This window comes from Panthera leo, chromosome B2 (assembly GCF_018350215.1).
Source record: "Panthera leo isolate Ple1 chromosome B2, P.leo_Ple1_pat1.1, whole genome shotgun sequence".
Taxonomy (NCBI): domain Eukaryota; kingdom Metazoa; phylum Chordata; class Mammalia; order Carnivora; family Felidae; genus Panthera; species Panthera leo.
Window position 1 is genome coordinate 143,696,634 of NC_056683.1, and position 26,970 is coordinate 143,723,603.

The 26,970-nt window shown below is 40.8% G+C and overlaps 1 protein-coding gene across 7 annotated transcripts in view; it reads left to right on the forward strand.

The window, feature by feature from the left end:
* Positions 1–26,970, forward strand: part of MAP3K4 (mitogen-activated protein kinase kinase kinase 4) — a 112,718-nt gene that overhangs the window by 17,093 nt on the left and 68,655 nt on the right. For 6 of the 7 annotated variants that reach the window (XM_042940232.1, XM_042940234.1, XM_042940235.1 and 3 more), the window contains exons 1-2: positions 6,238–8,013; positions 22,596–22,786. In XM_042940232.1, coding sequence (XP_042796166.1) covers positions 22,726–22,786 — 61 coding nt within the window. In that variant the 5' untranslated portion in view covers positions 6,238–8,013; positions 22,596–22,725. Of the gene's footprint in view, positions 1–6,237; positions 8,014–22,595; positions 22,787–26,970 lie in introns of those variants that run through there. The other variant, XM_042940231.1, reaches the window with a different exon arrangement.

The window sequence follows — 26,970 nt, forward strand, 5'->3', positions numbered from 1 at the left end:
GGTTTATACAAGGAAAGTCTTACGAAGAATTATAAAGGAAAATGCTTTTAAGGAAAGTTTTTTTGGCAGCATATGTCAAATAAACTCCTTTAGTGAGAGGTTCCCAAACAGGTGCTCAAATTATCAGCCTGCAGTGAATTGATAAAATGATAGGGTGGTGATGTTTTTCTATAAAATTACACTTATTTTCCAGGCTAAATTGTATGTTTTTGGAGATGATGGTGGCAGTAGATTTTATGTATTTTCTGTATCTTTTACTTGGCAAAGCAAAATGGTGGCAACCTCTTATTGTTTGGTTGCCTTTCAACACCTCTTCCCCCGCCCCCAGTCACACACTTAATTTTGGAAATCATGTCTTGAACTAAAATAAATAATTTAGAAGTTGTTTGATTACACTCACTTATCTGATGAAGTAGGATGTCGGAAGTAAATTGAGGAGAAATTCTTCTGGAAATATCACAAACGTCTGCCGTGAAGTTCAACTTCAGAGCTGAGTTTTTACTTTGTAAAAGAGTTTTGCTTGGCTCTTTGAATATCCAGAGGTTACTGAACAGGAAACCAAAAGGAATATGTGCGTATTGAGGAATGATTTCTAAAAAGGGAGACTGGCTGGCCTGACTCTGTGCAGTAGATTTAAGAAGCCCACCTTAACTGTAGTGACAGGTAGTCAGTAGTAGTTTGTGTCCCCATCCCGTTTTGACTATTAAATACCCTGTACCGTTTATTAATCTCCCTTGAGCCCGGCTCATGAATTAAGTGTCAGGCAGTGATAGGCCAGACCATGGGGCGGCGGGTGGTGGATAAAATGAAGACATGGCTTGACCTGATGACCAGGCCCTCTACGGGCCTTGATTAGCCCCAGGGAGCTTTGTGAGTTAGAAATCTCCCCACCTTCAGATTGAGCTAGAATCAGGGAGGCCACACATTTCAGTTAATCGCACTGGTGAAGAGACCTTACGGTGCGTCCCCACACGTTTGCCCTTCAGCAGCAGCCAAATTTCAGGCTGGTGCTGGCGGTCCAGGCCAAATAGACCCGCTGAACTCCTTGCCTCTTAGAATTCAGAATCTGCATTCACACTGACCATCTTCCCAGTTCCTCAGTGCGCTGTGTTCTTCCCCAGCTTCTCGCCTCTCCTAGATCGTTTCCTGTGTGTCAGCTGCTCCTTCCTGCCTTTTCCGCTGGAGTCCTTCCCGAAGGCACTCCACTTGTGAATATCCCCACACTCCCCCAGACGGATAGTAGTTTTATTACATAATAAGCATAATGTAAAATGTGCCTTGCCTTCAGGGGATTCATAATCTAGTTAAGGAGAAGAGATAAAATAACGGAAATTTGATAATTCATAGTCTGGTGCAGAAATGGTGATAAATTTACACCTGCATCTACTCGTGTGCCGTCATTTGAGTGCTATAACCTGCTGTTTTACGTAACGATGACAACAAGCTTGTAAAATAGATGTGCATTTTTCAGATGAGCAAAATGAGACTTTAAGAGACAGATTAGGTGAGAATACCTGCAGCTGGGACTCATCTGTATTTGTTACGCTTCAGAGTCTATGGTTCTCTATCTTATGTGCTGTTTCCTTAGGCATAGATGTGAAAGGACATGGCGAAGGATCTAAACAATAGCTTGTTTTAGCAAGAATACCACAAGGATGATTAACTGCCAAATACATTATGCAGGAATGGGAAGAGGTCTCTTTAGGCTGAGGTGGGCATGTTGTGTTATCTGAATGTATTGTGAGCGATTGCCATGTCAGTAAAAATATTAAAACATCGTTTTTAAATGGCTCCATCATATTCCTTTTTATGGTTATACCATAACCTATTTAAGTTATTACCAGTTTCTGTTTTAGATAGGACTGCAGTCTGGGTGCTCTTGTAAAATTAACTTCTGAATGTAGGATTCAAAAGGAGTCTTTTGAGCACTTTTAAGATTTTTAATATCTATTGTTAAACATTTGCTTTTGGAAAGATGGTACAAATGTACAGTGGGCCACAAATAGTACTTACTGTACTTTGCCCTTTGTAGCTCTGAGTATTGTAAGAAGCCTTTACTAATTTAATAGGTCAGACGGGGTTATCTGGTTTTAATCCGAGTGTCTGGTTACTGGTGTAGGTGGAACTGTTTTCATGTTTTATTGCTATTTAAATTTGTTTTGTGAATTATCTTTTTGCATTCTTTGCTTATTTTCCTGTTGATGTCTTAGGGTTTTTCTTGCCAGATTTAGTGAGCCTTTTATAAATTAAGGACAATGTGTTCTTTTTCTCCATTTTAGCTTTTAATATGGCTTAGTTTTTTAAAAATATATTAGCGTTTTAAATGTTCGCACAGTTAAATCCTAAAAAAATTTTTTTAATGTTTATTTATTTTTATTTTTTTTAACGTTTTATTTATTTTTGAGAGAGACAGAGACAGAGTCTGAGCCGGGGGGAGGGGCAGAGAGAGAGGGAGTCACAGAATCCGAAGCAGGCTCCAGACTCCTAGCTGTCAGCACAGAGCCCGGCGTGAGGCTCAAACTCACGAACTGTGAGATCATGACCTGAGCCGAAGTTGATGCTTAACCGATGGAGCCACCCAGGTGCCCCCACATAGTTAAGTCTTTAAGTTTTCTTCCATTTATTAAAGCTAGAGAGTCCAACACATGAAATTAAGGGAAAATAATTTTAGACCCATTTTCTGGAAAAATAACATAAATATTTATTTATTTGTAAATATTTATAACATAACATAAATATTTATAATATATAAATAAGTGTTTATAACATAAATATCATTTTCTGTGATATTTTCTGGAAGATTACTGTAGGCTACATGCAAGCTGTAAAGGAGCTTATAATATGGGCTTTATGTATTTTTACATCATTGGAAACCTTCTTGCAGTAAGTTGTGCACATAGTAGGTCCTAACTGTCGATGGAATGAATAAGAGTTAATTCGATGAATTATCACTGATAACCACTTCAGTAAATTTCACTGGTTCTTGGCACCTTTTCCTCTGGATTCTCTGTATGCACTCATTTTCTGAGAACTAGTGAACTAATAAAAAGACACAGGAGTACCCTTTCTTTTAGGCTTATATTTCTACTGCTTTTTGCATCACTGGTACTGTATGTTACATGCCTGGTAAGAGCTTTGTTCCTGGAAATGGTATTTGAGTGAGAGTTAATGTAGAACCTGTCGTAATATCCCAGCTTCCCTTGTTTTAGTAGAAATATTCGATTGCCTTCCTCTCAGATCCTGCTAGTTTGCTAGTGCTTTTTCATTTTTTTTTTTTTTTTAAGAATTTGAATAAGTGATTAAATGAGTTAATTTGGTATGTGGAGATCTGTACCATACAGTTTTCCAAATTTATTACTATTCACAGTTTCTTTAAGAAATGAACAGGTGAGATAGACTTTCTTGGTATTAAGGTGCTAAAAGCTTGTACTAACCTTAGTGTATGTATATTTGAATTCTGGACTATCGAAAGCATTGCACATCTAAGTTATCAGAAAGTAGTCAGAGTTGTAATTTACATGGAGCATAAGAGAACTATAGGAGTAGGGATCTTGCTTTTATTGTTTTGTTTTGTTTTTTAAATAGCTTTCTGTGCATCAGGAAGTCTCTGATTCACATCCAGGTGTTCCCCCCCAACCCCAAGGGGAAAAAAAAAGCATAAGAAATAAAGTAGCTTTATTGAGATATAATTCATATACCATATAATTCACCTATCTGAAGTGTCCACATCAATTGGTTTAATACTTTCACGGTTTAATACATCTGTGAATGTATATGTAACCACTACCACACTCAATTTTAGAGCATTTTAATCACCTCAAAAAGAAACTCTGCACCCTTTAGCTGTTGCCACCCTCAAATCCCCATGCCCTTCAACCCTAAGTAACCATTAATCTGCTTTCTGTCTCTGGATATTTGACTGTTCTAAACATTTTATATAAATTGAAAGATACAACATGTGGTCTTTTGTGATTGACTTCTTTCACATAGCATAATGTTTTCAAGTTTCATCCATGTTATGCCATGTATCAGTCTTAATTCCTTTATACGGCTGAATAATATTCCTTTTAAAGGATTGAATATATTTTGTTTATCCATTCATCATTTGATTAACATTGAGTTGTTTCCACCTTTTGGCATTATGAATAATGCTGCTATAAACATTCATGCACAAGTGTTTGTGTGGACACGTGTTTTCATTTTTCTTGGGTAAATACTTAGGATTGCAACTGTTCCATCGTATGTTTTCCAGTGTGACTGCACCATTTAACATTCCCACTAGCAGCTTACGAGAGTTCTGATTTCTTCACCTCCTGGCCCACACTTGTAATTATCTAACTTGTTGATTATAACTATCCTATTGGGTATCAAATGCCATCTTTTGGTTTTGATTTACATTTTCCTAATGGTGGTGAGCATCTTTTCAGATGCTTGTTAGCCATTTACATATCTTCTTTAGAGAAGTGTCTATTCAGATCCTATCTCCATTTTTAAATTGGGTTCTCTGTCTTTTTATTATTGAGTTATAAGAGTTCTTTGTATATTTTCGATGTGTCCCTTATCAGATATATGATTAGCAAATATTTTCTCTCGTTCTGTAGATTATCTTATTCACTTTCTTGATAGTGCCCTTTGATGCACAAACATTTTAAATTTTGATGAAGTCTAATTTATTTATTTTTTTCCTTTGTTGCTCATGCTTTTGAGTCCATATCTAAGGATCCATTGCCAAATCTGAGGTCCTACAAATTTACCCCAGTTTTTGTGTAAGAGTTTTATAATTTTAGCTCTTACATTTAGATCTTTGATGCATTTTGAATTGATTTTTGTATATAGTGTGAGTTAAGGGTGCATCTTCGTTCTTTTGTATGTGGTTATCTGTTTATCCGAGCACCATTTGCTGAAAAGGCTCTTCTTTCCCCATTGAAGGTCTAGGCACTTTTGTCAAAAGTCCGTTAAGTTTATATCTGGACACTCCGTTCTGTTCCATTGATCTATGTACCTATCATATGCCATAACCACACTGTCTTAATTATTGTTACTTTTGTAGTAATTGCAACAGGAAATCGGGAAGGTGAGTCCTTCAACAGTAGTCTTTATGGGATTGTTTTGGTTACCTTTATCTTCTAACCCCTTGTATCCCTGTGCCTAGAATAATGCTTAGGATATAGTAACTTTTAGTAAGTATTTATTGCAAGGATGCTTTAAAGTAACTAATTCAGCTTCACTTTAAGCGGTAAATTGATTCTTTAAAAAGAATTTTCCAACTGTAGCCAACACTTTTTCAGTATATTTTGTAAGATACCTCAGTTCCTTATTATTTCTATCTCTGTTAATAAAAGTTTCTAGTAATGCAATATATCATGGGAGTATGTTGCTTTATTAAAGGTCCTGTAGGCACTGAGGAAAGAATCATAGGTGAAAAAAACATCAACAAAAGTAGTAGTGATTAACCAACACAATATCAAGCTGTAAGGAAGTATTGAGACTCAGTATAGTTAAAGTTATTCTTGTAGAAGAGGGATATATTTGTTTATTTAAATATAGATTTTCAGAAATTGAGTGGCTTCTTGGGGCGCCTGGGTGGCTCAGTCGGTTAAGCGTCCAACTTCAGCTCAGGTTGTGGTCTTATGGTTCGTGGGTTCGAGCCCTGCATTGGGCTCTCTGCTGACAGCTCAGAGCCCGGAACCTGCTTCAGATTCTGTGTCTCCCTCTCTCTGCCCCTTCCCTGCTCACACTCTGTCTCTTTCTCTCTCTCAAAAATAAAGAAATGTTAAAAAATAAAAAAAAAAAAAAGAAATCGAGTGGCTTCTTGTCTTAATATATTAGTTTGTTTGGATGATTGTAGCTAAGTCAGAAAAATTTAGGGGCATTTTTTTTTCTGTTAATGATTTTTTCCCCTCAGCAGTAGAAATTAGAGTAATAGAACTACTTATAGTTTTTCTGACAAGCAGACATGAGAAACTGCCAAAAATGCTATGTATTTGTTTGGTGTTCTGGTGCCATCTATAGTTGAAAAGTATGTCATTTTTAAAATATTCGTATATTTAAGTGATACCAGCTTTGTGTGCTAAATCTTGTTTTAGATCTTTTATCTTCCCTTCTGCAATTAGGTTTACAAAGAGTCTTTGATCTTATGTAAATTATAGAAACTGGGACACAAACAAAGTGTTTTAATTGCTACAAAATAAATGGGTTGGATTTGGCTATTTGTAAATATTTTAACCAATAAAATGAAATGTTTCCCTTCTTACATTAATTTCTTTGTTTTTAAACAAAATTTTCCCTCTTCTTTGTTTCCTAAAGTAACTGCTGTATGATCCTATCATAAAATAGTTAGCTATGTTGTGAAATTAGTCACTTTGAAAGTTAAGTACGGCTTTTCCTTATATGTAAAACAGAGTAGATAGAGTACCATTTTGTTTTAACACTAAATAATCCACAGAGCAATTTTTAAAATAAAAATTTATACATATACCGCCTTTTAGTGGTATATAATAAACTATTCCTATCATACTTTGGATAAATGTAAATACAGAACAACTGTTTTCAGACACTGGATAATGGGCTATACGGGATTGTCCTCCCTGAGACAAGGGAAACAAATGAAGAGAGCCCTGTAATTACCCTGGTTTTCTGCCCGCAAACCGTTCTAGACTGTGGTGCAGGCAGGAATATCCGCAGCAAAGCAGAGTAGTCTTCTTGAATTGAGGAGGCAGATTGGAGTTCAGGGAGACTGAAGTGGTTGGAAGTTGAGGGCAGAGTTCTGTAGAGAAAGGAATGATATAGAAAAAGAACTCCAGAAATCTACCAAAGACTTGAGTGTTTGAATACAAGATGCGCTTGTGTAGAGTAGAAACTCTACAAGGTTAAGCAAAGAGCCACTGGAGAACTGTGAGCCAAAAGGTGCCCAGAGTTCACATGGGACTTGGAGGTATTTGAATTTCCAGTGGTCAAAGTGAAAAGTTCTTGTTTGTTGGTCACTGGGACATGCAATAAAGATATGGAAGATTCACATCTTAGTAGTAGAATCCTAGAGTAAAAGCATGTCTGGAATTAGCCTACCCAAGCTTGAAAACAAACCTTGACAGGATAAAGTGGAATTAGAAATAACAGCTTGTGAAAAAAAAAAAAAAAAAAAGAAAGAAAGAAAATGCCAAATGGTCTCTAAAGGAAGATAACAAAATTCAGATAGTCAGTTGCATAAAATTATAATGTCTAACATGTGACCAAAAATTACTAGACATGTCAATAAGCCCGAAAAGATGACCCTTGACCTAGAGAAACAATCAATAGAAACAATCCCAGAAATTTCAAAAATGATAGAAGTAGAAGAAGGAATTGTTAATATGGTTGCAATTCAGCTGTTTAAAGGAAAACATGAACGAACATTGGAGAAAAATAAATAGATAAAAAAGACCACATGGAACTTCAAGAGATGAAAAATAGAGTATCTGAAATTACAAATACACCAGGTGGGATTTTCAACGGAACAGACCCTATAGAAAAAAAATTACTGAACTTGTGGACCTAGCAATGTCAGTGTTGTAAGATGTAGTGCAGAGAGAACAAAGACCAGAAAAAATGTAGAGAACAACAGTGACACATGAGGACGTATCAAGCAGCCAGCATTGTGTAATTGAAGTTCCTAAAAGAAGAAAGAAAGGGGGAAAACAGGGAAAAGATGAAGAAATAATGACTGTAAATGTTTCAAATTGGATGAGCACTATAAACCCATAGATTTAAAAAATTTGATGAGGCCCAGGAAGGATAAACACAAAGGCAACCATCACTGGAAAAATCACTGCTTAAATCTCCTGTTCTTCTGTAGTTCTCTAGTTCTTCTCTAGGATTTACTTATTCTTAAATTAACTGTGTTACAAAATTAAATGTTATTTTAATTAACCACTTTTGCAGGGAGTGTGGAGGTTCATGTCATCCTAAACCTAAACAACAGCGTGTCACCAAAGATTGAAAATGATTTTCTTATTTGGTTTACTTCGTGACCATTAGGTGAGTTTTAAGTCAGTTTTGTGTGAAGCCAGTATTTGTGGTTGGGAGGGGGTTTTCCTCCGTTCTTGGCTAGTGTGGCTGTGCCCTTGTAGCTTGAGTATTGATTTTGAATTAGTTATGCCTCTGAAACCTCATCCTCTGAGTGTCTAGTACATGTCAGGATGAGGTATTTTGAAAAGAGAACTCTGCTAAATGTGTGGTAAATATTCTCTAGGTCATTGCTTCTTTACCTTTTTTGGGTCATAGATTGTATTTGAGAATCTGATCAAAACCGTAGACTCTTGACTCCTCTGAAAAATGCACATAATAAAAATTTGCATTCAGTTTCAGGGAATTCGTGGTCTGATGATTGAGCTATAAGGTAATATAGTTTTGGGGTGCCTGGGCGACACAACTGGTTAAGCATCCAGCTCTTGATTTCGGCTCAGGTCATAATCCCTGACCTCAGTGTGGGATTGAGCCCTACATTGGGCTCTGTGCTGAGTGTGGAGCCTGCTTAGGAATGTTTCTCTTTCCCTCTGCCCCTCTGCCCTGTTAGCAAGTGCTCACTCTCTCTCTCTGTGTCCCTCTCAAATAAAAATTAAAAAGGGGCACCCGGGTGGCTCAGTCAGTTAAGTGTCCAACTTCGGCTCAGGTCACGATCTTGTGGTTTGTGAGTTTGAGCCCTGCGTCGGGCTCTGTGCTGACAGCTCAGTGCCTGGAGCCTGCTTTGGATTCTGTGTCTCCCCCTCTCTCTGGCCCTCCCATGCTCATGGTCTGTTTCTCTCTGTCTCTTAATAATAAACGTTAGAAAAAAAATTAAACAAAAATACAGTTTTGATACGTTAACTCTTTTTGCGTTCCCTATATTTTTTGTACATGTTGCATTTAAGTGTATACTGTGAGACATTCTTTTCTGAAACCGTAGGTGGTGTTTATTTTTGGCACAAACAAGACTTCTAGGCTCTGCATTTCCAGTAAATTTCACGTTGGCCTTATGTATTCAACCACAGTTACCAATTATGTTCTCTTGAGTGAAGAAAGCTATATAATTAAAAATGGGAGCTTTTATTTTTTTCTTCTAAAATTGTTTTAGACCCATTTGCATTTTTTCCTAGTTTACATAGTTTTTAATTAGAAGAAAATTATGTTTTTCACGAGACAACTTTGTGTACGTGTATATATCTTTAATTACGTCTTTGGTGTTGGGTAGTGTTTTACCTCTTGGTTGTTAAGGGGCCATTTCTAAGGATTTCACGATCCCTAAAGGCATCGTTCCTCTCAGGTGAGCAGTTCTCTTTCCTCTTTGGGCTCCCAGCCGGGGAACGGTCTTGCTTGTTGAAATAGCATGGACAGAATAGCCCTTTAGGTTGACTCTGTGATGGAATAGTTGAGAAGCCTTGTGTGTGAAAAAGTCGACGTAGTGCCAGAAGATGGTGCGTATCTGCGTCTGTCTAGTAGCGCACAGTGGGGCGGGAGATGCTTAGGGAGGTGGGTTCGCTCATGTCCTCCCCGCTTTAGCGCCCGCGCGGCTACATGTTCCTGTTAGGACGAAGGACATAATCCGACGGCCGCCTGCGCCTGCGGGGGCTCTCGTTCACTCTGCCCGCCCTGCGCCTGGTCGTCACGGCCTTTCGGTTCCTCCTGAGCCCCGTGCTCCTCTGTCTCAGCTGCTCCTCCTCTCCTTCGTCCCGTCGGGGCCTTCGGAGCTTTCGAATCTCGGTTGAAATGTTGCTTCTTAAAGAAGTCTGCTTTATCGTCGCCGGGAACTGTCCCAGTTCTCGGGGCTGGACCCCGTCCGCCTGCGGTCGTTCACAGCGTAATGGGGGAATCGCACCGAAAACACTGGTGTGTGCGCACTTACGTGCTAAGTGTCTAGTTCTTTCTGTAGATGGGAAGCTGCAGGAGGGCAGGAATGGTGACGCTCTCGTTGAGTCGTGTGTTCTTCCTCAACTCTTAGCACAGCGCTTGTCCGGTAGGGCCACTGTTTTTTTTTTTTTTTTTTTTTTAATTTTTTTTTTTCAACGTTTTTTATTTATTTTTGGGACAGAGAGAGACAGAGCATGAACGGGGGAGGGGCAGAGAGAGAGGGAGACACAGAATCGGAAACAGGCTCCAGGCTCCGAGCCATCAGCCCAGAGCCCGACGCGGGGCTCGAACTCACGGACCGCGAGATCGTGACCTGGCTGAAGTCGGACGCTTAACCGACTGCGCCACCCAGGCGCCCCCGGTAGGGCCACTGTTGAACGAATGGCACAGTTAACGTCCTGGAGGAGCTAATAGTGTCGCTGACGCAGCTACACACACAGGGAAGCATATGGGACAGTTAATGTGTGTTTTCAGCTCTAAATAAACCAGTCACTACAACAAAGACCCAAGAAAGAAAAAAACGGAAGTGAGTAAGATAATACACCTTAAAATTTTTATGTTGCCCTCTGTCTCCTCTCTTACACAAAATCCTGTTCTCAGTGAAAAAAAAGTTAATTGTTAATTTCAAATTATCGTTCTCTGATTTAAAAGGCTTGCTTTTCTGTCCTTGTAGGGGGTAGTTTCAGGCTCTGTTTTAGGTATAAACACACGCAGATTTACACAAAACAAGTGGAAACACTAGCCTGATCTGAGGAGTGCTCTATTAGAGGACAGTAAATTAAGGGAAGACAGGGTGTAATTCTTGGACTTGGTAGGGAAGGTAAGTAGCTACCTGAAGGGGAGAGGATTTGACTTAGACCTTTTCTTTTATACGCAGAAAGAAGTAGGGCAAGCAAAGCCTCACTATTCTGTTTCGTTTTGTTTTTTCACTTAAATTGTAGTCACACTGTGGTCCCCAGCCGAATTGAGACTCAGTATCTTAGCCAGGCTAACGCCTTTATAGGTGAGGAAATTTCGACGTGGAGTGGTTAAAAGGCATCAGCAAAGATACGAGTCCCGCAGCTCGGCTGAGTACTACATCTCCGAACTGTTCCCACGTTCTTTCTCCAGCCCGTAGGGGCCTCCTTCCACAGGGGGAGTATTCCTCCGTGTCTGCCACCGGGAGAGGGCAGACGTCCCAGCAACCAGGCTGGGGGTGCAGGGGCCCTGGGCCGTGGGGTGAGGCCAGGACTCCAGTTCTGGCTCAGGTCCTTTCCAGCTGAGCACACAAGTTACCTTTGCAGCTTAGGGATCGCAGTAGTACCTGCGGGGGTCGTCGGGAAGGTGAAATGAGATAACATTTGTAGAGTGCCTAACTGACTACCTAGTATGTAATGGGTATTTGATGACGAGCGCTTCTCATAATCAATGAGAAGTGGCCTTCTGGGCAAAGAAGCCTTTCTACAATGGCTCCATAAGCTCTGGCAAGGATTAGGTGAAATTACATGTGATGGTTAGCATAGTGCCTGGCAGATGGTCAGAATTCAGTACCTAATGGAGGCAATTATACTGTTAGAATGGAAATCATTCATTACTGTGTAACGAATTATACAGCTGATTAAAAACATAAATAGAAATCTGATGCATATCCCAATTTTGGAAGTCACTGTTTTAAAGGGCATTTCTTTACTTATCGTTTGAAATTTTTTTACAACCACAATCATCAGTTCTATTGATAAAGGATTGCTTGATTTCATAATACTACATTTTCCATTTAGTCCTGGTTCTTAGTCTTTTGTACCTGGTCCAGTAACACCAAATTTATTCAGCATCATCGAGGAGCTGTCTCATACAGCATCATTAAGATAATTAGGTCTAAAATAAATTGGTTATTATAAAATAGTTTAGATTTAGAGACAATTGCAAAGATAGTGTAGAGAATTTCAGTATTTCTACTGTCTACATTTGTCACAGCTAGTGAGCCAGCGTTGACACATTATTCTACCTAAGTGGTGGGGAGTTAACCTCCCCGTCCTTGGGACGGGAATGTAGACTTAAATTCTTTGGATTTTTGTCTGTACAGGTGATTTCTCTCTTCTCCCATGTATTTATTTAGTAATTATATCAATGTGGACTCATGGATTCATGGTTATAATTGGATATGATTCATGGGTATAATTCTATATCTGTATTTTGTTGCTCAGGATTTTCCAGTTTTGGCCAACGGGAGCTCTGTTTCTGTGTCCTTCTAAAATACTCCCATAGGTTGTTTGTTTGTTTGTTTGTTTGTTTTTTGAGCACTTCCTCACTTGCTGGCACTACAAAGTGCTCCAGGCTTGTATTACATCTTCTTTGCCCCAGTCCTGAACTCAGCCGTTTCTTCTGGTTCTTCTATTGGAGCATGGTGCTGGAAACCCAAGATCTGGTCCCTAGGTAAATGAGCTTTTCTGAGCTGATGTCAAAGCAGAGGTGAGGGATGTTATGTCCAAATTGTCCCAATTGCTTTCCTCACTTTTCTTTGCAGTTTACGTCGCTAAAAACCCTGGGAGAATATATTTCATATACTCATATTTCTTAGATCTATCTACCCCCAAGAGTTAGGGTTCATCTTTTGAGTGTGTGCGTGTGTGTGTGTGTCACAGAGCATATTTATAGTTAAAACTATTTTAAAAATCTGAATTAGAAAGGTAACTTGAGCTAAGGCGATTCAGACAGCTCATGTGTTTCCTACAGAAAGAGGCTCCTCAGTTACTTGATTTCTAAGAATGACAGGGAGTAATTCATGATAGAAAATGTGTTTTTTTCCACAAATAAATTCAAATTAAAATAAGGGAATTTTAAAAATGTTCTCATTTGTTAGAGTAGGTAGAGGGACATCATAATTCTTATTGCTACCTTAAAAAATTTTTTTTTGCCCCCTTTAAAATTTTAAGCATTTGTCTTGTTTCTCTTTAATGTTTTGTGCACACTTGGCATAGAAGACCCTTTGTTTGCTCTTCCTTCCAGCGTTGATCCAGTTTTTCATCTTCCCACTTAAGCTGCTTCAGCCCCGCAGTTCCCTTTATTTATTTATTTTTTTAGGTTTATTTAGTTTGAGCGAGCGAGAGCGTGAGCAGGGATGTGGCAGAGAGAGAGGGAGGTTGGGAGGGAGGGAGGGAGGGAGAGAGAGAGAGAGAGAGAGAGAGAGAGAGAGAGAGAGAATCCTAAGCAGGCTCCACACTGTCAGCGCCGAGTCTGACGTGGGGCTCGAACCTGCAAACCGCAAGATCACGATCGGAGCTGAAACCAAGAGTCGGGTGCTAAACTGACTGAGCTACCCAGGCACCCCTGCAATTCTCCTTTTGAATGAATTAGCACTTTTATGTTGCTTTCTTTAAATTCTTTTCCATGGGCATTTCATCATCAGATGCGGTCACAACAAGACTGACCTGTGCTTATTTTCACGTCTTGTATTGAAAAGACATCCTCTCACCTGTGCTGCCGGCATCCTTCTCCTGTTCATGGTCAACAACTCAGCTGGAAGGCCCCAAATCGGTGCATCTCAGAAGGGTTTTTGTTCCATTTTGATTGTCTCCTTGCGAATCTATATTCATACGATCTAGTGTTGGTTTGTAGAGCTTTGGAAAAAGATGTAGATGATAGATATGCTCATACATTTTTGGAGCTGTTGGAACTGGTAAAAATAAAGCACACCTGAAAATGTCTTATTCTTTGCCCTCTTATTTTTATCCTCAGTTCTTGCAGCAAAATTGCAGGAAAAACGAGAATAATCACATTTGTCTTTTCATCTGTAGCATGACTTATATGCATTTACATACCTAAAGCTTCTCTTTCTTTATCTTTTTTTCTCTCTCTCTTCTTTTGGTTCTAGTTCTTTTTTGGAGTAGTCTTCTGGTTAACCAGAAATGAAAGATAAGTCTTTAAAGCAGTTTGTTATATTTGTTTATAAGACTTTGTTTTCTGAAAGACTTCATCTGAAAATACTCTTTTTTTTTGAGAGTGGTGGGGAGAGGGGGAGGGCAGAAGAAGCCGGAGAGAGAGAATCCCAAGCAGGCTGCACGCCCAGCATGGAGCCCAGACGTGAGGCTCAGTATCACAACTGTGAGATCATGACCTGAACTGAAATCAAGAGTCAGACGCTCAACTGACTGAGCCACCAAGGCACCCCTGAAAATCTTTTTTCAACAGGTTATAATTATTTTTATTTCTAATGATGAGCAGAACTTATCCATATGGAGTGTATATTTATTTTTTTATCTTTAAGTGTTCTTTTTGTTCTAGTTAGTTTAGGACTGATAAAGTATACTTTGTGTAAATCTGTGAGTTAAATAAAAGACTTTTGCTAGAAGATCTAAGTCAGGTAAGCCTTATCCATACGTGACCTAACCCTTTCCAAGACCTGACCTTCTCCATTTCTTCTATAAAACATATCTACTGATGCTTGCAGCATCATGAATGACTGACAGGTTACACTCTAGAATGGCCGTGACTTTCTGTTTCCACCAGTTGAAACATATGCTTATCAAGAGTTCCTTGTTTGTTCCTAAATCTGTTTAGGTCTGTTGTATGTTTTAATTGTTATTGCATAATTTAGTACGCTTTTTTTTTTTTTTTTTAGTACGCTTTTATACAAACATGTGAACTGTGAATGCAAAAGAGAATTGTAGTTTCTCTCTAGATGGAATACTTTGGAAAGTCTCAAGATAGGTCACAAAAAGAAAATTGCTATCAAATAGGTAAAGGAGAGGGCTGTTAACATTTAGGAAGAAAAATCATGAAAATCTGGAAAAGTTGCTCCACGAAAGTCTTTAGATTCTTGTTGTATTTTAAAGAACTAGAGTGTGGATTGCAGACACCGCACTTGGTCGTGGTATGTGTGACTCATGACTTCTCTCAGGGACCCACACTAAAAGGCAAGGCTGTGGCCCTCATCAGAGTGGTGATGGGTTTAATCTCATTCATGGGCTTAAAGTGAAAGTAGATGTTTAAGTTTTATATGTGTGTCTGTTATCTCTTATAATTTAACAAGCCATATCAAAGCTTAATGGCTTAAAATGAAAACCATTTCTTGTCTGTTACGGTACTGAGTGGGTCTTCTGCTTCTCATGGTCTTGGCTTGGGTTCATCGGACAGCTGGAAGGTCCAAAATAGCCTCACTCGCAAGCTAGCAAGTTGGTGCTGGCTGTCAGCTGGAAGCTCACAAGACTTTGGCCTAGCTAGGCTCTTCGTGCAGCCTGTCCACCTGCCTGGGTGGGGCTTTGAAGACCGCGGAAGTCTCAGGGCTGCTGGCCTTCTTACCTGTGGCCAGCCTCCCCTGAAGGACAAGGGTGTAACTGGCCCAGTGTCACTTTCACTGCATCTCTTTAGTTAAAGCAGGTTACAAGGTCATACTGGATTCAAGAGGAGGTGATTATAGAAGGGTGTGAATACTGGGAGGCCAGGTTTGTGGAAGGCCACCAAAGTCACAGCCACCACAGATGTTTCGGGTTTTCGAGTTTGCATGTTTCATTCTTAATGCTCTTGATATGTATTTAAAAAATTTTTTTTTAGTATTTATTTTTGAGAGAAGAGAGAGAGACAGAGCACAAGTGGGAGAGGGGCAGAGAGAGAGGGAGACACAAAATCCGAAGCAGGCTCCAGGCTCCGAGCTGGCAGCACAGGGCCCGACGCGGGGCTCGAACTCACTGACCGCGAGATCGTGACCTGAGCTGAAGTTGGACACTTAGCCGACTGAGCCACCCAGGCGCCCCTTGCATGTTTCATTCTTAATGCTCTTGATATGTATTTAAAAAATTTTGTTTTAATATTTATTTTTGAGAGAGAGAGAGAGACAGAGCACGAGTGGGAGAGGGGCAGAGAGAGAGGGAGACACAGAATCCAAAGCAGGCTCCAGGCTCCGAGCTGGCAGCACAGAGCCCGATGTGGGGCTTGAACCCACGAGCTGTGAGATCATAACCTGAGCTGAAGTCAGACACTTAACCGACTGAGCCACCCAGGCGCCCCTGATATGTATTTTTAAAATTAACTGGGTAGCCATAAGTCTCAGTGGCATTTGATAAGAAGGCTTCTAATAAATGAAAGCGTAAGCAAATTCAGAGTAATTCGATTAAAGCTTGTATTCTTAAGAGTGGGGACATAAGGATTTCAACCCATGTTAATCTGATTCCAAAACCACGATTCCCTCTGTTATCCACCATTGCCATTGTTCTGGATGGGAGGTAGTTACCTTGGCACCTAGGGTTACAGTATCCCAATAACATCATCCACAGAAATCAACAATCATTTAATTCTTGCAGCCTTTAAAAAAATTACATTCTTCAAATAATTAAATGGGATTGTATTTTAATAGACTTTAGATGATGATTAAGTCTGAAGTATCAAAAGAGAACATTATTTTTGCCTCACAAGTTCATTTATTCAGTAGGTAGTTATTGGGCACATAATCTGCACCAGGTACTGTCCTAGACATTGGGGAAACTGTGGTAAAACAGTAATAGATGGGTCCCTGCCTTCCCAGAGCTTTGAGACTGGTTGGGAGGGATAGTTCTTTTCACGGGAAATCTTTTTTTTTTTTTTTTTTTTTTTTTTAATCTGCTTTTGTTAAAAAAAATGAATTTAGTTTAAAAAAAATTAAGTTTGAATGTCTGTCTTGAAAACCAAGACTCAGTAGGTTTGTAAAGACCCTATACTCTGAGTCAATGAAGAAGTTCAATATATTTCTTTTAATGTTTATTTATTATTTTGGGGGGAGAGAGACAGAGCGTGAGCAGGGGAGGGGCAGAGAGAGAGGGAGACACAGAATCTGAAGCAGGCTCCAGGCTCTGAGCTGTCAGCGCAGAGCCTGACACGGGGTTGGAACCCACCAGCTGTGAGATCAGGACCTGAGCCACAGTCGGATGCTTAACCAACTGAGCCACCCAGGCACCACAGAAAAAGTTAAAAACTTAGCAAATATTGGATAAATTTGAGGTTTGACAACAGTTTAGTTGGAGGTTAGCTGATAAACATTCAATGATAGGCTGACAATATAGATCAACTAACTTTTTAATTAATTGGCTCTTACAAATACAAACCAACTGAGCAACCTCAAATTTAGCTTAGCTACTTTTGATTTATACCATCAGCCAAGCAAACTCTTTAATATGAATTCTTAAAAAAAGAAATCTAGAAAATCTACCACCTCTGCCTACCCCCCTCCCTGCCTTTCCTCGAAGTGTTTCTTTAATTATTGTTTAATAGAGAATAGGTTAGTGAGAAGGCAGAGTTGACAGAGAGGATCTCACACGGTTGAGTACTATACTTCATAAGTGAATAAAATACTTGATTGTTTTTAAAAAAATTTTTAATGTTTATTTTTAAGAGAGAGAAACGGAATGTAAGCAGGGGAGGGGCACAGAGAGAGGGAGACCAAATCTGAAGCAGGCTCCAGTCTCTGAGCTGTCAGCACAGAGCCTGACGCGGGGCTCCAACACACGAACCGTGAGATCAGGACCCAAGCCAAAGTCGGAAGCTTAACTGACTGAGCCACCCAGGTGTCCCTAAAATTGATTTCTAGGGACTTTGCTAAAGAACTTGTAAAGAAGGGTGTGTGTGTGTGTGTGTGTGTGTGTGTGTGTGTGTGTGTGTGTTTGGTGTGTTTGGGCTTTTGCAAAACCACAGATGTTTTTGAACTCGTCTAATCCAACTTCATTATTTTATAGATGAGCTATTTCGGGCACCATGTGGTTCACCAACTGTGTCACAGCAGAACTATTTAACCCCTAGTTACTTGAATTTTTGTCTTGTCTTCCACACATTTTCCATTGAAATGACAGGAAAACCCCTTGGGTTGAGTTCAGGGCACACTTTTGTTAGACCAGATTCTATGTCAAGTGAATAGTACTTTAGCAAAGTTTGACGTGAAAAGAGTGAGACACTGTTTTATATGACTGTCAGAAATTTAGCACTAGAAAGAAATTTCACATTTGTGTGTTTTTCAGCACGTATCAGGCCAGTGTTTCAGGGCAATTGATGTAAACCTCGTATTACTTTCCTCATCCAAAATAATTGGTATCCATGGCAACATTCTGAACCAGTCAACTGACCACATTAGCTCATCTCACATGAGCTAATACAAAATGAGGTTTTGGATGGTTTGGGTTAGTTAATTGAAATGATGCACGTTCTTTTGAACTTACCACTAGTGTTTATATTCCTAGATTTTGTGTATAAATTTTTCTTTTTATAGAGAGAAAAGAAACTTTTAGCTTGGTTTCCCTTCCCACCCCTCTATTGTATATTGCTTCTTAGCTTAGACTCCCAAGCCGGGTTGTTTTTCTCTGTCTCCTTTTGAGATTTTTCTCTTCATCATTGGTTTTCAGCAATTTGATTATGATGTGCACAGTCAAAACTGATGGTTTTCTTCAAGTTGTTCTGCTTGGAGTTTGTGGAGCTCCTTGGATCTGTGAACTACAGTTTCCTTCCAATTTAGAACATTTTCAGCCCTTAATTCTTAAAAGATTTTTTCTGTGCTTCCCTTTTTCTGTTTTGGATTCTAATAACACACATGTTACACCGCTTGTTACTGCCCCACAGATAACTGATGCTCTGTTCTTTTTCTTTGTTTTCCTTAATCTTTTTCTGATTCATTTTGGATCATTTCTATTGCTGTATCTTCAAGTTCACGGTTCTTTTCCTCTGCTGTGTCTCATCTGCTTTTAAATCCCATCCAGAGTGTTTTTCATTTCAGATACAGTTTTCATCTTTACAGGTTCTGTTTGAGCAAAATTTCTGGTCTGCTTACTGATTTTTTTTTCCTGGTTTGGGCCATATTTTCCCTTTTTTTGGTAATTTTTGACAGGATGGCAGGCATGAATTTTACTTATTGAGTGCCAGACTTTTAAAAAATTCCTTCAAATATATTTGGACTTTGTACTGACATGTATTAAGTTACTAAGTTACTTGGATGGAAGGTAAACTATTAACATTTCCGGTGGGTGTGAGTACCATGTTGACGGGCTGAAGTCACCCTAAGAAAGTGGCCGTCAGCTCCACATGGCAGTCTTTCTACGTCACTTTCTGTGTGGCATAATGAATGAAGAGTGGTGAAGTGCACCGTGCTTTATCTTACTTTAATACATTGTTTATGACAGTGTTCCTCTTTGCTTCCATGCATTTTTTATGTTTGCTGTTAGAGTAATTAAATAATTTGGAAACACTTTGAAACCAGTAGTGTTTATTGTGTCTGTGCGAGGTTATAAAGACTACGATGACTTTCTGTTTTGGGATAGAGGCAGATTTGAAAACAAGAGATCTTCAGCTTCTGGAGAAGTATTACAGGGATTTAGTCTTTGACTTTTATTTGGAGAGTGCAGCCAAGTGAATTTTTCCGTGTGTAGAGAAATAACTTGTCCGTAGTTAGATGACAGGTATTTTTTCTTCTGTTTCCCCAAATTACATTTTTTCATAAAAGTTAGCATCTTTATTACATGTACTGTCTTTGACTCTTTTTATCTGCTAAAGCAGTGGACTTGTGTCCATCCTATGTAGATCAGACAAAGGTACTTCTTGAAAAATAAACTCTCCTCATCCTGAGATCATGATTCTGCCCTTAGCTCTGGGAGCTGGCCCTTGGAGACCTGGCTCACTGATGTTTGCACATTTTCAGTCCCTCTTCATAAAAACCTCCTCCTCCTCTACTTCGCGTTTCAGTAATTTATTCACGCACACAGCACTGCTGGATGCTACTGAAACATGCCATTTTATGTGCCTGTCGTATACTGTAGTGTTTTCCACATAGCCGTTGATTTCCAATATTTTGATATCCTTGACTTTTTTGAAATATTTATAACTGAATTTCCTGAAGTATTTTAGAATGTTGGCTTTACAAATTATATATTCGTCTCTTTCTTCGTCTTAGAAAGATTAAGTCACGTACGCAGTCACCTGTCTAGTCAGGCTGGGACTTAGCCTTTGGTCTTCCGCTTCCTGAGTTCACGTCTCTCTTCACTGCAGAGGGATGTTTTGATTGTCTCGTTTGCTCCTTTATCTGACTCCATTTTTCTGTTTAGCCTGGCATTCGCTGCTATCTGGCCTTGATGTGTTTAACTGACTAAATGTCTGTGCTGTAGTTCTGTTGTGATTACCATTCTGAAATATGAAATATGTTTTTGTGGTAAAACATTGAATGGTTTTGAGTTCTATCCTAGAAACTTGGAGACACAAAAGTAATGAAATGTGCTGCCCTTCCTTACCATTGACTTTGTCTTAGTGGGGAAAAAAAAGTTATAGTATTGAATTTGAAACAATTTAGAAGGCGTTAAAAATGTTAAGATAGTTTCTGGGCCTGTACCATGCTGAACTCAAAGGCAGACTTCTCTTTCCTTTTTTATTTAAAAAAATATTTTTTTTAACGTCCATTTATTATTGAGAGACAGAGAGAGACAGAGCATGAGTGAGGGAGGGGCAGAGAGGGGGAGACCCGGAATCCGAAGCCGGCTCCAGGCTCCGAGCTGTCAGCACAGAGCCCGACGCGGGGCTCTCACTCACCTACTGCAAGATCATGCCCTGAGCCAAAGGTGGACACTTTACCGACGGAGCCACCCAGGTGCCCCTTTCCTTTTTTATTTTTTTAAACATTTTTATTTTTAAATAATCTCTACACCCTCCGTGGGGCTGTAACTAACAACCATGAGGTCAGCAGTTGCCTGCTGTACCAACTGAGCCAGCCAGGTACCCCCTGTCTTAATGTTAAGCAGATGCGGAAGGAACTCAGGTTCCCTCATGATGGCCAATAGGCTTGGTGGCTTCCACGGTTTATAATATGAGCAGTAGCAATCATTTAGTGAACCCTGCTCTATTATTACTCTTTTGTTAAGCATACATTATTGGATTAAATCCTCACAGGTATGGATTCTAAGTATTATCTTTATTTGGTAAATGCGCAGTGTGGAGATATTAAGTAATTTGGCGAAGGCCCACATGGCTACTAACTAGCACAGTCAGCCTTTGAACCAAAGTCCCTTGTGCCACAAAGCCTACAGTGTTAATCATTCCAAGCTTATGCTAGTAACCACTACAACACGGGGAAATGAGATGAGGGACCTTGTCACTGATAGTCATATCTTCTGTTCAGCTGAATCAGCTATTTTGCAGTGAGCGTAGAAGAAATGGATGTAGGAAATTTCAAGTTCATCTGGAAGTTGTATTATTTATTGTATGACTGTGTGATACTTAAATTATAGATGTGATTAGCCTGAGGGAACAGGAATACTTAAAACTTATTTCTGGGACACCTGGGGGCTCGTTGTTTGAGTGTCCGACCTCGGCTCAGGTCATGATCCCGTGGTTTGTGAGTTCAAGCCCCATATCGGGCAGAGCCCGCTTTGGGTCTTCTGTATCCCTCCCCCCTCTCTCTACCCCTCCCCCGCTGCATGCTTTCTCAAAAATAAACAAACGTTAAAAAAATAAAAAAAACTCATTTCTAACTTTGCTTATGATTTAATTTGTTGTAGTCAGCTTTCAGGGTGTTTCATTTGTATGTCTTAATGTATGCACATATGTGTGGGGCCATGTATATTCACAGTATCTAGAGTGATCTTGTCTGGTTATGTCAGTTTTTGACCCATCTGAGGGATTCTGTATGGATTTCAGTGCTGTAAATTTATATAATTCTGCAGCATTTTTATTTTTTGAAAGTTTATTTTCTGATATTTTGTCAGTATAATTCAATAATGTATCCTATATCTTAGAGTGTTTTTTTTTCCATCTTGATTTTGTAATAGCTTTGATTTTATATCAGGATATGAATTGCCAGGAAGAAAACTGGTTCTGTCTTGGATATAGTGTGGAGTCATGTTTAAAAATTTGAAGTGTATTCAATAAAGAATATTCAGAATGCGGTAGACTGTGGTATGTACTTGAAAGGAACTTCATGATGGGTTCCTTCTAGCTTGCTGTTCTGGGATTGTATTTGTTTCTGTTTGTACTAATAAGTTTTTTGTTGTTGTTGGTTTTGCAAAAATAGAACTTTATCAAAATAGTGGTGTTTGAGAAGCTGGCTGGGGATAGAGAATTGGCCGGAAGCATTACCAGAGGACAAGTTAGTGAGGAGTGGCATTTTGAAGCTGAAGAGAAACGAATTCCTTTTTCTCCTTCCCCAGCGTCCTCCCTCACTGCTCACCCGAGCCCTGCCCTGTCCTGTCGTGTGTGGCGGAGAACATAGGAACATTGACCTCTCGTCTGTTAGCGGTGCCCCCTGCTTTGCTGCCGGGGTCATCATAGAACGTTCCTGGGCTTTCTGTTCTGTGTGCCTCAGAGGAAGAGCAGCCCTGAGGTCCGGGGCAGGACGAGGCAAGTCCACTCGCCCACCCGGCTTTCAGTGGCCAGCACACACGTACATACCTCGTTCTGTCTGATTGGTATCTTCCCAGTCCTTTGCTCTCTTTTTACTCAATCCGTGAGCTTTTGGTTTTAAACGTCACTGACGTCAGAATTCTCTAAACAGAGAAACTGCGCGCCGTCCTGCTCGTGCGGTTCCCCTGCTGTTCGCCGTTCGCGGTCAGAGCAGAAGTCACGGTCGTTACTCCACCGGGCGAAAGAGGAGTTCTCCTGTGAGTGCCACACGTACAAATAGAGGAGAACGACGCCGGTGCCGAGGAGGAGACGCATCCGTAGCAAAGTTCTGCAAAGAGTTCTTAAATGAAATTGCAAGTAGTTTACATTTGAGTTCACTTACCGCGTCACTGAATATTTTCTCTGTGTATCATGTTTCGTAGGCAAGAGCGCACGTTAGGAGATTCTGGCTGCCAGAATTCCGAGTCTGATCCAGAAGACTTTTCAGATGAAACCAATACAGAGAACCTTGATGGCACCTCTCCCCCCAGCACCCCTCGGCAGATAAAACGCATGTCCACCAAGCACCAGCGGAATAACGTCGGGAGGCCTGCTGGCCGGTCTGGTTTGAAAGGTGAGTGCGCTACGTATGACATGCACGGGCCTGACGCTTTCAGTACATAATCGGTAGAACACGTAACTATTGACTGATCCTTTCTATGAGAATGTTTTTCTTCTTATCTTAAATTTAATTTTGATGCCGATTTTAAATTTCACTTCTTAACTTTCGAATCATTACCACTAGCAGTATTGTTAATAAAGGAGAAAAGAATTCTCCAGAGCTAGAAAGGTTTGGCCGGAGTAATTGTTAAAGCCAGTGGTGGAAGAAGTCGAGTGTGTACTCCTTCAGGGTGGTACTCATGTATGAGATAGTTGGCCTTCCATTAAAAAAAAACAACAACACATTTTTTAAAAACGTGTATTTATTTTTGAGAGACAGAGACAGAGTGTGAGTGGGGGAGGGGCAGAGAGAGAGACAGAGACAGAGACAGAGACAGAATCGGAAACAGGCTCCAGACTGTAGGTGTCAGCGCAGAGCCCGATGCGGGGCTCGAACCCGCGGACTGTGAGATCGTGACCTGAGCTGAAGTCGGACGCTCACCGAGCCACCCAGGTGCCGCGATGGCCTTTTTCATTCTTGGAATCTCTAGCTTTTGTCTTCTAGACTTGATGTGTGGGTAGTCTGGGAGAGGCAGAGCCAGGCTTCTCTAAGCAGCTCATGACGTGTGCTCTCTGTTGGTGACCGTGACACGGCCCTGAGCGTGCGTGCGTGGCCCTCTTTCTTGCCGGGCACAGTGCCTAGATGGTACCCTACACCTCCCACCACAGACACTTCTCCTTTTCTCTTTGTTTAGAATCTCAGAGCCCAGATAATGTTCTGTTCCTAGAAGCTGGGAGAGTTTTCTGTTTTCGTTTCTTCACTTCCTCCAGCGTGCCACAGCTGTTCTTTTCTGAGGGAGATAAATCATGCCGACCTGCTACCTCCTTGTTCCCGGCTTTCTGGCTCAGAGCCTCCGGTCACTGAAGCCTTATGGCTTTAGCATTTCTCTATTAATTTCAGCAAACCACCTGTCCTAAAATTGATCTCCTAGCTTTTTGGAAGTTGGTCATCAGTTGCTGCACGAGGTAGAGATTTCATTCTTGATCTTATCTGAGAAATTTCCCCTATCACATGTTCTCCCTTTTTGACATCAAGCTCCTGCCCATTTCTGCATTTCTCTGGTCCGTGTTCTTCCTTTTTCTTTGGCCAGGTTCCCCTTCCTACAGATTTCTTCCACACATTGACCTCTCATGGCTATAAGTTGGCAAATTCACTCTGTATTCCTGTCGTAGCCCTTCCTCAAGAAAGAAGGAGGGGGAGAGAAATGGATTTTGTTTATTTGCTTGAGTGAAATGTTACCCAGGAAAGAATTTCTAATCAGTAAGTGGTCTTTCTTTTCCACAGGGAAGGTGATTTTTTATTTTCTCTTAAGATTTTTTTTTTTTTTTTTTTTTTTGATTTTTAAGTCATCTCCACGCCCAACGTGGGGCTCAAACTTACAACCCTGAGACCAGGAGTCATGTGCTCTAGTGACTGAGCCAGCAAGGCACCACGATTCTTTTACTTTCTTTTAAAACTTTATTTGCACCAGGATGTTAACTTGCGACCTGCACTTACAACCCCCTTTGGAAACTAATAGCTTTTATTGCAATTTATCATCTCTAAAATCAACCCTTATTCATTTCCTCCAGGACGTCAATAGAAGCTCCTTCTCTAAAATAGGTGTCGGTGAAGTAGCATCTCCTGAATCAATATTAGCACATATTTGCTTCGAGCTGGGAAAACTGAGAAGGTGCCTGCAGCACATCTGCCTTTTCTTAACTTGTTGGTCCATCTACTGTTTTATTTTTATTTATTTCCATTATTTATTTATTTAAACAATTTGTTAACGTTTGTTTATTTTTGAGAGGGAAAGAGAGAGAGAGAGAGAGAGAGAGAGTGAGAGAGTGAGTGAATGGGACAGGGACAGAGAGAGAGGGAGACACGGAACCCGAAGCAGGCTCCAGGCTCTCAGCTGTCAGCACAGAGCCCGACGCGGGGCTCAAACCCACGAACCATGAGATCATGACCTGAGCCGAAGTTGGAAGCTTAACTGACTGAGCCACCCAGGCGCCCCTGGTTTTTCTTTATTTTTTAAGTTTATTTTGAGAGAGAGAGAGCAGGGGAGGGACAGAGAGAGAGAGAGAGAATCCTAAACAGGCTCTGCATTGTCACCTCAGAGCCCAGTGTGAGGCTCGAACCGCGAAATCATGACCTGAGCCGAAATCAAGAGTTGGACGCTTAACCAGCTGAGTCCCCCAGGCACCCTGGTCCATACCATTTTAGAATAGGAGTTGAAGGCATAATTCTCACATTTTGTAGATTGAGAAACTGAGGCCTGGATTTTCAAAGCAACCTCAAGGCTAGAAAACTTGAGATAGTGACAGGAGTATTTTTAGAAATAGTTCTCCTGGTACTTGGTTTGGAGTTTTTTCTAGTACAAGCAGCAGATGTTAAGCTTACCTGAATGCCGTACTTGAGTTAACTGTCTTTCACTAATCAGAAAAATAGTCACTAAATATTTGCTGAATGGCTACTGTCCTTCTGGGGTATGTGGGAGGTAGAAGATGGAAGGTTGCCTCCTTTCCTCCTCAATTTCTTTCAGTTGTTTATTCCATAAAATTACAGAATTTTAGATCTGGAAGGGGTCTTAGGACTGCTTACTCCAATTCTTGCCATTTTTCAGGTAAAGGAGTGAACGGCCATACGTCTTTATTTTATGTGTGTATGTTTGTTTATTTATTTTGATAGAGTTTGTTACATTATTTTGATAGGTAGGGGAGAGAGAGGGAGAGAGAGAGAATCCTGGGCAGGCTCCACATCGTCAGCACAGAGCCTGATGCGGGGTCTGAACTTACGAACCTTCCGTGAGATCATGATCTGAGCTGAAATCAAGAGCCGGACGCTTAACCCACTGAGCTGCTCAGGTGCCCCGCTATGTGTCTTTTGGCTTGTACCTATCCAGCGGCACCTACGAGACCAAAATCCTTAATAACTTAATCTTGTCTCTTATTGTAAAAGATGACATGTTTATTGTAGGAAATTTCGAAAATACAAACAAAAAGAAATAAAAATACCTATAAACCCAATACATAGAAATGATAACTTGTACTATCTTTGGTGAGAGCCCCACCAAAGCACGCAGGTAAACGGGCAGTGCGGTCTTGGGGGCGGAGGTGGGACAGAGGCTGGTGAGGAGAGACCGCCTCCCACCCCCCCAGGAGGGGCTGGGAAGGCCCCCGGGGCTTCAGGGCTTCTGGAACAAGTGACATTTGTGCTATGACCTGAAGGCTGAGTCAGGGAGACCAATATTTCAAAGGAGTGTGTGATTCATGATAATATATTGGTCCCTCAGTACTTTCAAGAGCTTTTGGGATTAATTGGGTTGGTCAGCTTTTATTTTAAAAGCTTTCCAAGGAAATGTGAACTGGTGCATTCGTTCTTTCTCACTGGCACGAGCAAAGACTCTCCGAATCAGACTCTTCACTTTAGAACTACAGTCCCAAGTTGGACTCATCTTTTTAATAGATGTCGCCAATAGTATTTGCATTTTTCAGGTTACCTATTGCTGTGTAACAAACCACCCCAAAACTTAGTGGCGTGAAAGAACAGCCATTTTATTGTGCTCATGATTCTGCGGGCCACATGTCCGGGCAGGTCACAGCTTGTCTCAAACCCATCATGTCTGGAGCTTTAGCTGAAATGGCTCAGTTGGCTGGAGAAGTGGTCATGGTCTGGACAGGGCCCTCAGTGTGGGCTTTCGGTTCCTCTCCACAGGGTGTCTGCTGGGTCTCTGTGGTCCGCAATGGCTCCTTTACTCACAGGTCTGGCACCTGGGCTGAGAGCTGGCTGGCCTTGTTTTGTTCCCACCTAACCTTCCACATGGCATATCCTGGGCTTCTTCACAGCATACTGGTCCCGGGTAATGGGAGTTCTTACGTGGCAGCTAGCTTCCCCCAGAGCAAGTGTCAGGAGAGGTCGAGGTGAAAGTTGTAAGGGTTCATAACTTAGGAAGTCACATGACACCGCTTTTGCTGAATTCTTTGGCGACACATGGCCTCCAGAATTCGTTGTGGGGTGGGGGGTGGGGGGACCACAGGGCATTTCACCAGCAGGAGGTGGTTGCTAGCGGTAAGAGACTAGCTCCTACCTGCATTGGATATAAAGCTTTGGAGCAT